The 12228-nt window shown below is 35.3% G+C and overlaps 2 protein-coding genes across 2 annotated transcripts; one reads left to right on the forward strand and one right to left on the reverse strand.

The window, feature by feature from the left end:
* The first annotated feature begins 6009 nt into the window (after nt 1-6009).
* On the forward strand, nt 6010-8976 carry LOC121252712 (ankyrin repeat and SAM domain-containing protein 6-like). The gene is made up of 7 exons (XM_041152483.1): nt 6010-6227; nt 6585-6718; nt 7297-7346; nt 7446-7894; nt 8058-8138; nt 8392-8454; nt 8651-8976. Exons 1-7 carry the CDS (start codon nt 6183-6185, stop codon nt 8708-8710), a joined length of 882 nt encoding a protein of 293 aa, XP_041008417.1. The 5' UTR covers nt 6010-6182; the 3' UTR covers nt 8711-8976.
* Nucleotides 8977-10494: 1518 nt separating this feature from the next.
* Nucleotides 10495-11911, reverse strand: LOC121252713 (peroxidase 63-like). The gene has a single exon (XM_041152484.1). The coding sequence runs from the start codon at nt 11659-11661 to the stop codon at nt 10690-10692; it is 972 nt and encodes a 323-aa protein (XP_041008418.1). The 5' UTR covers nt 11662-11911; the 3' UTR covers nt 10495-10689.
* Between the last annotated feature and the right edge of the window lie 317 nt (nt 11912-12228).

Raw genomic sequence — 12228 nt, forward strand, 5'->3', positions numbered from 1 at the left:
ATAAAAAAAAAAAAGACACAAAACAGAATACATAAAAAATATAATACACATCCAAATTATATTCAGTATGAAATTTCTGGATAGCCACACAAAGCTCAAGCTAATTGCAATTTAATATTTATATCAAACAATAATTAAGAACTACTAAATAAAAAAAACACCAAAACAAGAAAGAGAGTGAATGAGAGAATAAAAAGTACCTTGATTTAATATCCATAGCACTGCTTTGCTGCTGCATGCCTGCAATGTGCCTGTAGCATTACCCTCAATTAGAGTTAGGCAACTTCTTACAACTTCACGAAAAAAAAGTAACATTCTTATAATATTCTTGAAAGCTGTAAATGTTACCTTTAAAGAAAAGCACTGAGATCAAGCAAAAGCAAGAACTTTAAGCCTGTGAGCTGCCAAACACAAGCTAGTAATTTAAGTTAAAGTCTAATGTACAAGCAACCAATTCACTAACTAACTAAGTACTATATATTTCCTTTCAAAACTAAAAAATTAAGTACTATATATATATATATATATACACTAGTAGTAATGTGCCCAGTAGAAAGAAAATATATATGTTAATTATATATATATATATATGAACTATATATAGATGAAAAAGTAAATTAATATACACACGAAGAGACGTTTGCCTAATTGGTCTTTTCTTGAACAAATATCCACCCTTGAACATTAGACCATCAAGAACCTTGAAAATGATGTCGATCTCATGATCATGTTTAAATTTAATAAAAACTCCGTACAAAGTTTAAATACAAACATATATGTAAGAGAAACTGAGACTTCGAAAAGATGAGTTAAAAAAGAAAAGATTTTGCATATTACCCAAGTTCACTTGTGCTCGTCAATCGTGGTGCTGTGATGGAATTTTCCTTGAGCTTAACTCCCCCACCCTGTGAGGATGATATGCTAAATACATGATTAATAGTACACGTACCAAGTTCATTAATCCCAAAGGGAAAAAAAAATTCTGACTACTGGGAACAAACCACAAAAACTTCTCAACAATTAAAATTATAAACCCAATTTGCTTTCTCCTACAAAGTAACCATTTTTTCCTTTAAAAGACTATGAAAACCCATTTTCTATAAGTTGAATGTTAAGCAGAGTGAACTTTTGATTTCATGAATGCACCTGCAACATCTCATAGAACTCCCACAAAATTATTCACACTTTAGTTAGCAGTGACTTTTTTATAAATGATTCACACTTTAGTTAGCAGTGACTTTTTTTTATCAAAGAATATATGTAATGTTAAGGGTGGATTGTAATGTGGCTAGTTTCCGTGTACTTTGGCTGCATCTTTTTCTATCAATAAAGTTTTATTCTTACTTATAAAAAAATGTCATCATAAACAAATAAGTCCAGAAACTAACCATAACAAGAATCTCTATAGTTACATAACATCAAATCAAGTCTATGCTACCAAATACTGAATCAAATAATAATCATGAAAACATAATGCAATAATCTTAGTAAGATAAATCATTTGGCTCTCGGGCACTTGTATTATCAAGTCTTCAACATGAAAGACGAGTAAAAATCTCTTGGTCATGTCCAATCGATTGTAAATGAAGCCAAACATACAAAAATTTAACATTTATCGTTGACCTTTGATGTGCATATATCTAGTTGGATATTGACTTATTACTTGAACAAGAAGCTGAGTTTTATGCAATTGCAACTAAATTTCAAATATCTTTTGTTTAGTAATGACTTTCTCTGGTAATATTGCTTTCTTTTCCTTTCTATAATTAATTTTTTCTTAAAAAAAGACACAAGTTGAAATGGAAGTAGTGAAAGTGAAAATGTGAATAGAAAATGGAGTGCATAAAAGAGTGGAGAAAATTTATACAAATAAACCATGCATATATGATTAGTATTATCCAAAATGAATGTGTAAGGTTTTGCACAAGTGGGAAACACAAAACCAATAATAAGTGCCACCAATGTGGTGCTCACAATCATCACACCAACTTCAGCTATGCATACAAGAACAAACTGAATTTCATTAGCAGAATTTCGTGACACCAACTTCAACTTCAGCTATACTAACACATGACAACATAACATTTGGTGCTCACAATCATCACACCAACTTCAACACAGACTCATAAATTTACTTTGTTTCTCACATCAAACTTGAAACAGGAAACAACAAACAAATAAATATAGATGACAAACTAACAAAATAAATAAATAAATAAAAAAGCATAAACTCATCGACCCAAAAAAGCAAACAAATAAATACAAATGACAAACTCAAACATTTCAAACTAAAAATTGGAAATAAGCATGATTTTTGGGTAGACATAGCATAAAAACAGCATGCAAAACAAATAACAAAAAGAATTATAAAGTTCAAGTCAATTTCAACCAAAAGTTCTCAAAACCCAAATTCTCAGGTCAAACACCTTGTATATACTGACAATATTCATTTTAAGGGCTTGTGTGCCAAATGCACCATAAATAAACTGTATAAACACCGACAAAGTACCTGTCTTGTGTAGAGTAGGTTAGCCCTTTCCATTAACATCATCAAACTCTACCCAGGCCATTTCAGAGACTCGGACTCAAACAGAGGAAAACCAAATTCTGGTTTTCCCCTCCGTATGTACCTAGCCATTTAAGATGGGAAATATCACGATAAAGGATAAACATAAGATAAAATTAAATGAGTGTTGCGTGAGCAGAGGAGAAATGAGAGGGAGCTTTCCGCACAAAACGTAGGAAAAATCCCCAAAACCCACGGACTGTACAAATAAAATTCATTTCACAGAAATTTCATGGGAGTGAAAATTAACTTGAAGTGAATGTGAGTGTGTTCGTGAGAAGCAGAGAAGGAGAAGGCCCTTACCACAAACCGGCAACTCAAAACTCCAACAAAGAACACAAACGCGAAGCAACAAACCCACAAGAAATCTGCAGTGGAGAGAGAGAGAGGGTCTACTATGAAGAGAGAGAGAGAGAGAGATGGTGAGAAATACCTCTAGGTTTTTCTTGCACCGTACGAGAGACGAAGACGGATTAGGAAGAGAATGGGGAGCGGCTGGAGGGAAATGAAAAAGGCCAAAAGCGAGCGAATTAAATTTTGGCAGTTTTTTGCGGCGAGTGAGCATCGTCGCAAAATCTATAAGTTTCGCCGCAAAATATGCTAGGCTCACTCGACGATTTAGAAAATGTTGTAATTCTCATTTGCGACGACTAAACTTATCTGGCTCACTCTCGGTTGCAACTGCTTTGTTTTCTTTTTATCTGGGTCAAATGGTACTCAAATTATAACTTATATGTAAAGGATGCTCTTCCATCCATCTTAGTATTAATTTTTTTACTTAATAATTAAAGAAATATTTTTTAATAATATTATAAATTTTTTATAATTTTTAAAAATATTTATAATGATAAAAAAATACATGAGAAAAAGAAAGAACAAAAAAAAAGAAGATTTTTTTTGGAAGCTAGCGTCCAAAAGCTCATTTCGTGAGAGGGATACTGCATGCATGCATGCTGAACAGACTCAACGGAGTTATTACCCTGCACAAGTCAAATATATATGCCATTTGCATGGAAGTCCAAACATGAGAGATGGCTCTGAGAATTTGCAGCTGGATCTGTGAATTATAATTTACTCAAAACATTAAAAACCTCTTCTGAGCCAAATTAAGATCAACTGCGTAGGTCTATATACACACGGGAACGGCCTCGGATGCATTAATCTTGAGATCCCCTGATATAATGATTTAAATAAAAAAAAATAAAAAAGTTAGTAATTTATTTGTTTAAAAAAATATAAAATTAAAGAAAGATAAAAAAATATATTTAAGATTAAAAAAAAAATCTAAACCTCAGCAAAATATCTAATTGCGGGGTTATTAAGGGTTTTTTGGTAAAACATGATCATTCATTAAATTTTATAATGGAGCTACACGTCAAATGATCAAGGATCTTAAGGATCTTTTGATAAAACATGATTTTTCATTAAATTCTATAAGGGAGTTACACATCAAATAGTCAAGAGTTTTAAAAATCTTTTGATAAAACAGAACTTAACAGAAAAACAAGAAAAGTTAATAGAAAAATAATAAAAATTACTATTTACAATTAGATAACCACTTATTATAATAAAGTAGATATGCCTACTGATCTGCATGTCCTTCAACGACGAGACGTCCCGTATCTGAATTCCAATGTGACTCTCAGGGCTTCCATTAACACCCCCCTCACGAGCTGATCTATATATAGAGTTGGTGTATTTGCCTGTCCAACTCTTGTTGTCTTTATGGCTAAAACTTAAAAGTCACTCGATTCCCCCCGTTTACAATGATATTATGCTACATGGCTGATACGTATATAATAAATATACAAATTACAACACTCATCTGAAGTAGATATATTCTTTCTTCAACAAGTCACGTACGTAAAGGTTAATTAGTTAGGCTCCCAAGCCCCCCCAGAGACATTAAATAGGCGCAAGTTTTCTTCAAATATCCGTTGTTATTGGTATTCATCATACTCAAGCTCATGAATTTAATTAATCGTATATAAATTACATTATGTGAAGTGCCTGAATTAGCTGATTGAATACTGGGCGGGTAGATTCCTTGAGATGGCTGCAAACTAGATTTAATACAACCTCAGACGGGCCCCCAAAAGGGTTGATGTTAATGTTAGGCGCAGTGGATCAAGCAGTCTCCAAGTATCGATGTCTCTTCGTAGGAGTTTAGGATGCAGCTTCCCTTTTGTTTATATGTGATTCCTTCCGCCATCTGAGGATCTGATTGCCCTTGATGTTCAAACTACCTGTTTAACTGAAGTACTTGATCTGTCCGCGGGTGGTTTCAAATGATGATGTATGCATAACGACATCTTCTTAAACACACATGCACGTACAAAGTGTCACAGCTAGCTAGGCATTCAGTATTGGGTTATCAGTGGACCTTGTTTAACTTAAGTTCTGTCCGATGGCTAAATATTTTTATCTTTGATGACAAAGCTGCCGAGGTTGGGCAGGAGTTCTGGAACTGTCCATGTGTTTCTATGAGAGAAAGGTAGCTATATCGTTATTACTGTTTGCTGTTGCCAAGCATCTAGGAAATCAAAGTCATTTATGTTAATATATTCGAATATTTTGGTCCAGAGTATTAATGCTACGTACAGTCTCTATTTGGAGATTACAATGTAAACTTAGTCAATTTTATCTTTAAAATTTTTTAAAATTACAATAATATCATTCTCAAAATAGTACTTGAAGACTGCAAATAAAATTTTTTTTTTGGTTCATGATCAAGACAATTAACAGAATTGATTAATGTTGGCAAATGATGATATGGTTCCTAGTGATCATCAGCTAGAAACTTTTTTGTGCTCTTTCTGATTTTGAGACATCTACACACATATGCAAACTAACTTGATCCGGGATGTGTAAATTGTAACACCCATTAGAGGATGTAAATACAAAATAGATACAAGTGCATTTACATGTACCAAATGTTCATATATATAAGGTTCATTTCGACATTTAGAATATTTATAAAAAATAGTAAAATTGTTAGAGTTAAGATTTTTTATTAGATTTTGAGAAATGCGAGATAAATAGTTAAATAAAGATATTACAAAGTTGAAAATTTGTTTAAATATAATTTTTATTTTGAAATTGAAAAAGTTTAACTGGTTTTTGTATTTTATTTAGAAGTTGATTCCGGTTTATTTTAAAATAATTTTGAAAATTATATATGACAGAAAAAATACTTTTAATTAAAAAAAATGAGTATAATTTTAAAATTTATATTCGAGTATTATTCTTGAGAATTCATTAAAGAAATAAGCTTTCTTCCGGATCTTGAAAAAAAAAAAGGAACAGTCTATGTTGGTAAAAGAGTTAGGGTCAGAAGTGGGCCTCAGGAGCGTGAACATCTAGGCCCGGCCCATTACACTGACTTGACCTGTTGACCCCATCTCCCAATTTTACCTTCTTGAAGAAGAAATCAATATCATCCTATATTCTTTTTTCTTCTTTCTGCTGCTGGCAATGTACATAAATGATGCTCTCTAATCGCTTTCGAACTTTGGTTTCGTCACTCCTCGACTCGAATTTCCCTTCGATGCTATGATGCATCAAACTTAGGTCTTTCTTAGATCTCCACGAAGGCCCATCGTTTCGCTCTCGGAAAATGTCGGAGCCACGTTTCACAATCACTCTCGGTCCCTCTCGTCAGGTACGTGTGTGTGTTTGTTTGTTAAGTTTTTTAGCAGTATGATTGGGTTCTGCCCTTTGGTTGCTGGGAAACTGTGGGAAAAGAAAAGGAATTAAACTCGTAAAGGGAGAATTGGGGCTTTTCAATTAGGTTTTGGGGTCGTTTTGGTGATAATAACTTCTAATTTTTTTTATTATTGAACTATTTGTTTAGTGACTCCACTCTGCATACCACTTTTTGTGTGTACTTGAACTGACTAATAAGTTTCCGGATTCTGATTATGGAAAAGTGTCTATTTTTTTTTATTAAACTGAGTTAAATCTATTGTTTGTGTATGGGGTTTTGATTGAATGTTAATGTGATTCGATTTTTTCGCAGGTGGTAAAGAGGGGAGGAAGAGTAAAAGAGTATGCGCATCCACATGCCGATACTAAAGCAATGACTGGCAGCAAACGTTTTTGGGGGGAGAAAGGGAGTAGTGCCAATAATTTGTCCTCGTCAACAAGCAAGCGGTTCGAGTTGTTCTTTTTATTTTCGAATTTAAAATATAGTACTATCATTTTTTTGGGATCCTCTAGGTTGTTGGTTTTGAAAAATATTTTCGGCGACTGATTTTCTAGTTTACCATTACGGTAGAACTCTATAGGCTCCTGAGACACTCAAAATACATCTCTTCATTATATAAGGAAATGTAAGAGAAGCTTTATTGGGGTGCTGCGTAGTAGGAAAGTAAGAACAAGGATTTTGAATCTTTGGGTATATTTTTATGTGGTTTCCTCTAGTGAACCCAGCTTATTCATGCTAGGGTCTGTCAGATGCATTCATTCCACCTTTTTTCATCAAGCAGCTCTAATGCCGCCGGCTGTTTTCTTAATTAGGTTCAAAGTGATGAAAGAATTTGAACGTTTTAATTCGTTTTATTCCTAGCTTATCTGATTGACCAAATACGGATGGCAGTTACAGGACACCTAATTTCATAAAACATGGCATCACGGTTTTGTTTATGGCACTCGGAGGGTTTTTGTGTTTCTGATTCAGCTGTCAGAAAATTTATTTCAAGCTGTGCTGATTGGTTATATATGATTTGCAGTCAGCGAGGAGATGGTATTAACTGGAGTTGGGATGATGATGGAGTGCATGGTGACAACCAATCTTGCTCATATATATGTTTTTCTTTATAATCTCTTGTTCTGTATATGGTTCATTTGCCCTGACTCTGGTACCCTTATATGAGTGAAGATCTTGGGATTAGTCGAGATGATCTCCGGTTGAAACTGATGCGCAAAAGCCTGAAACGAATTCATAGGGCTGCTGAAGAGCGTAGGAAGATGGATCAACGCAAAAAGTTTTCAAAAACTAAAACTAGTCAGCCTTTAGTGAGTCATAACATGATGCATCAGAGGTCCGAGCCAACAGAAAGTGGTATTTTGTGGCAAATGCCACCCATGGAAAGATCAAGGTTTAAAGCTTCAAGGGGGCTCCCACCACCCGTAAGCTTTGAGGACGTGCGGCAAGTATCATCAGTAAGGGTAGCTGATCCCTCAAGAGCTGGATGGTTTTTGAACAGTAATGCTACTTCTAGGCCAATAAGTTCTGCGCCCTTTACCATGAAAGGTCCTCTTGAAAATTCCAAGCCAGTTACACAGCTTGCACCTATGACTAGCTTTGGGCAGAAAAGTTCTCATACGGTATGATTTTGTTTGCTGCTGCACCACTTCAGTTTATTTTCAGAAGAGCTGGTTTGTTTATATTTTTGATTTTGTCCACTTTGATGGTTGTATTTAATTGCTGTTAGTCATCTATGGTCATGCATGCATCCTGATATATCTTTATTGAGTGGTTTTTCTATAGGTAGTTGAATCTGTCACTGTTGATGGCCTGTTGCAATCACTTGGTTTGGGGAAGTACAACATTCTTTTCAGGGCTGAAGAGGTAATTCACCTGTTTATAACACAGAGAGAGAGAGAGAACTAATGTATGAGCTTTCTCTAGTTTGACTGATGGAATTTATAAGCAAATGTTACATGATTTTCAGAAAGTTGGTAAATCTTACGTGCTGTGAGGATTTATGTTCCACGTGAAAACTAAGAAACTACTACCACAAGAAGCTTCAGTCTATACAGAGCAGTGAACCTTGGAAATGCATGAACCAATTATCTTAATAGTTAAATTATCTGATCTGTAGGTGGACATGACGGCCTTGAAGCAGATGGGTGATAAGGACCTCAAGGAGATGGGGATACCAATGGTATTGTGATTTCACTCTCAAGAAATTCTGTTTGATATTGTTTTTCGGTGCAAAAGTTACTTCTGTTGGTATCTTACTATTGTGTTTTATTTTTTTCTACCATATCAATGCATAAATTGCTTCCACTGTGAACCCCTCTGTGCTGCTAATTTACTATGATGTGAATCTGTTCTCACAAAAGCTGCTTAATATGAAGGGACCAAGGAAGAAGATTCTCCTAGCTCTCTTGCCCCAGTCTAGACCACGACAGCCATAACTGCAGAAGTTAAATTGCTTCATCTCCTTTGGAGATATCTGTTGTAATCCTAAAATTGGAGTATACATTAACAAGTTTACTGAGTGTATGTATTATTGAGGTTGAGATGTGAGAGGATTGCTTTTTAGGAGTGGCTGCATTTAGAGAGGATTGCTTCCTGTAATATTGACCTGAAAAGCACTTGCTTAAAAACAGATCTTGATTGATTTGTTCATAACAAAGTGTGGAGGATTGCATGGTGAAACATCAAAGTATTTAGTCATCAAGATTCATTTTGTCACTGCTTCAGAAGTTAGCATGGGATAAAGAGAGAATTCCACATATAAAGTACTGCATAGGTGAGGTGGTTTTATTATAATAAAAAATAAAAATACAAAAATAGTAGTAAATGGGTAGTAGAAAGACAGTAATCTTATCATTATCTTTTATTATACTTAATGCGCACATTGCATGCTTTTCTGGACCAAAAAAAAAAAAAAAAGAAGAAGAAAGAAGAAAGAAAAAAAAGAGGATAGAAAAAAAAGAAAAAAGAGAAAAGAAAAAGACGTGTTATCCTCTCTGACACGTAGTCTCTGGTCGATTCTTTTTGTACAAAAACATCATTAATTTTATATACAATTGTAAAGTGTGTAAATATTATATAATCGTTTTGAAAAATTATAAGATCTATTATTAAAAAATTAATTTTTTTTATGTGAGTCATATTTTATTTATTTTTTTCAAAGTGATTACGTAGCAGTTGTATAATTTATGATTATAGCTTGTTATAATCAAATATGCCAATATGGTGCAAATTATTGGACTTAGATGTTAACTCCATTATGTAGTGACCACGATATTCACATGTATGTGATTTTGATTAACCGTTGGATGAATGTGATGCTAAATTAAAATTGATATGAAAAACGCTTGGCTATAAAGAGATCTTAAAAAGAAAGTTCACAAACTGAGATGGATCTAACACTTCTTTACAACAAAACAAGATTACAACAATCGTCTCCTTGGAATGAACAAACATCCAGCGTTCCCGAAAGTAAGCCACGCTTGACAATCACAAGCTGAAATTAATGAAGATTTTCAGTCAAAACTGTGGGAAGTAGATCTCCATTGAGGACAAGTAACTTTTGTGGTGCTTTTGAGGTCCGAAGGCATCCAAATTTAGCAAGAGCTGGAAGTCCAGCAAGATAGCCATTGACCCCTTAAGTAAAGTATAGGACATTTTCTCATTATTTGTTTTGCCCCTTAGCGACCACAAAAGTTAAGGGCATAGAAGTGATGATTGAAAGCTCAAATTAAGATAAATTAAGAGGAAGGAACCTAATTCAATTTTAGTTCTATTTCACTTGATGACAATACACATCCCTCGAGATTCAAATATCGAATAGCATCTTACCCTTCTACTATTGCCTTTTTTACTTTCTTACACGCCTAATTTAATTGTAATTAAGTACACTAAACAAGAAATAAGATTACTACAACTTCTTAATTAATAATTCATCTACCATTACAATGAATTGTTTTGTTAAAAATTAAATAAAATATTATTATAATATAATTTTTATTTTAAAATTTTAAAATTTTAAAAATTAAATTATTTATTATGTTTTATATAAAAATTTAAAATAATTATATAAGATAAGATAATTTAATTTTATGTAACCAAATTCACCCTTACAAATGGAAAAAGGAGACAGAATTAAAAGGAAGAAGAGAGGGAGCTTTTTCTGCGCAGCTGCACCATGATCGCTTTATACAAATCATGAAGGCAAAAGAGAAGTGATCCAGAAAATAAAATAACTAATGTGTATATTTGAGCTTAAAAATATTATATGGATACAAATGGTGTAAATATATTACCAGATCCGCATAATCCAAAAATGAAAAATAATTATAAAAAAAGAAGAAGAAAGAAATCGTCCTCACTCACCACAAAATCACAGCAAATAGAAACAATCTTTGAAAAAGGTTCCAGCCGATTATCAGTTAAACGCATCACACCTGCGCCGAATCTCTCCTTGCGTCCCCTTTTTGACCTTGTGCAAACTCAGCTTCTCCATTGCCTTCCCAAACGCCTCAAAGAAGTTGTTCTGGTCCGCCGCGTACATTTCCACGAACGGCCTCGTCCTCGAATCACTGTACAGCCCGTGATCCGACCTCAACAGCCCCAACCCCTTGGGCAGATTCTGGAAGTACATGTTATCGAACTTGTTTGGAGTCATGATGTCATTGAACACGGACAATGTAGGGTTCTTCTGATACTCCGCGCAAGCTTTCTGCAGCTCCCGAGCAAACCTAGGATTGTACTGCGAATACTCGCTGTAGTTATAGATCCCGGAGCTAAATTCTTTACAATGAGAGAACCCAATAGTGTGAGCACCGCACAAGGCCACCGTTTCTTGGATCGAGAACCCATTAGATGCGAAAAGCTTAATGATTTCAGAGACAGACATTGTGGGTCTTGGAAGTTTGCCTTCGACATGGGATGCTTCGGAGACGCGCCCGTCTTTGCGTCCCAAGAGCACATTGTAGTAGGGACCACCCACCATGCTGATGAGGTCGCGCGTGGTAACGGCTAAGATGTCGGCGCAAGAGACGGTGCTGGGACAGGCAAGTTCGAGAGCGATCTTGGCGCGGACGACGACGTCGAACGCGTCTCCTGGGAGAGAGAGGTTGATGTCGGCATCGCGCTCGGCGGAGTTGAAGGGGGTGGATGAGATGAGGATGGAGGCGTCGCAGCCGTTAAGGAGGCAGTCGTGGAAGAAGAGGCGGAGGGTTGCGGCTGCGGTGGTTGGGGTGTTGATCTGCTTGTTGATGATGGTTTCTTGGACGATTTGGCTGAATGGTGGGCATGATTTATCGTAGTAGTCCAAGCTGAGCTGGGAATGTGAGTGAGTAACGAAGAGCGATGGAGATGTGATCAGAAAGATCAGTAGGAGAACGAGAAATGCCATTTTTTTAGTTGATCTCAGAGACTGGTTTATGCAACACTATTGTTATATATATATATATATATGTAGAGAGAGAGAGAGAGAGAGAGAGAGAGAGAGAGAGGGGCTGTAGGCTGTAGAAGAGCTGGACTGAAGCAGTGTGGAGAAGTGTATGGGAGGGAATTGGGTTTGAGGCTCTGAGCAGATTGGACTTCTTGGGGCGAGTAGTAGGGTTTTACACAGTGAGAAAGAGAGCGCGTGTTTGCAGTTTGCACGCGTTGCTCTACTCCCCATAACGGGTCCCGTTCAATTCAGTTCTTGGAATGACGTACGGTGATGTTGAGGATGGACGGACTCGGTCATCAAGACTTTGCGTTATACTTTTCAGTAGGCCTGTAAGGCCGAGGACAACAGGTAATATGCTCCCTGGATCGAGTCAAGACTCAACACACTGCCCTAATTTCATTAGGCTTCGTTTGTTTATCAAATTCACTCCGATTCATCTCAATTTATCATTATAATTTTTTCAAATTTTAATATAAAATATAATAAATAATTCAACTTTTTTAAATTTTAAAATAATAATAATAT

The sequence above is a fragment of the Juglans microcarpa x Juglans regia genome, chromosome 2S (assembly GCF_004785595.1).
Source record: "Juglans microcarpa x Juglans regia isolate MS1-56 chromosome 2S, Jm3101_v1.0, whole genome shotgun sequence".
Classification (NCBI taxonomy): domain Eukaryota; kingdom Viridiplantae; phylum Streptophyta; class Magnoliopsida; order Fagales; family Juglandaceae; genus Juglans; species Juglans microcarpa x Juglans regia.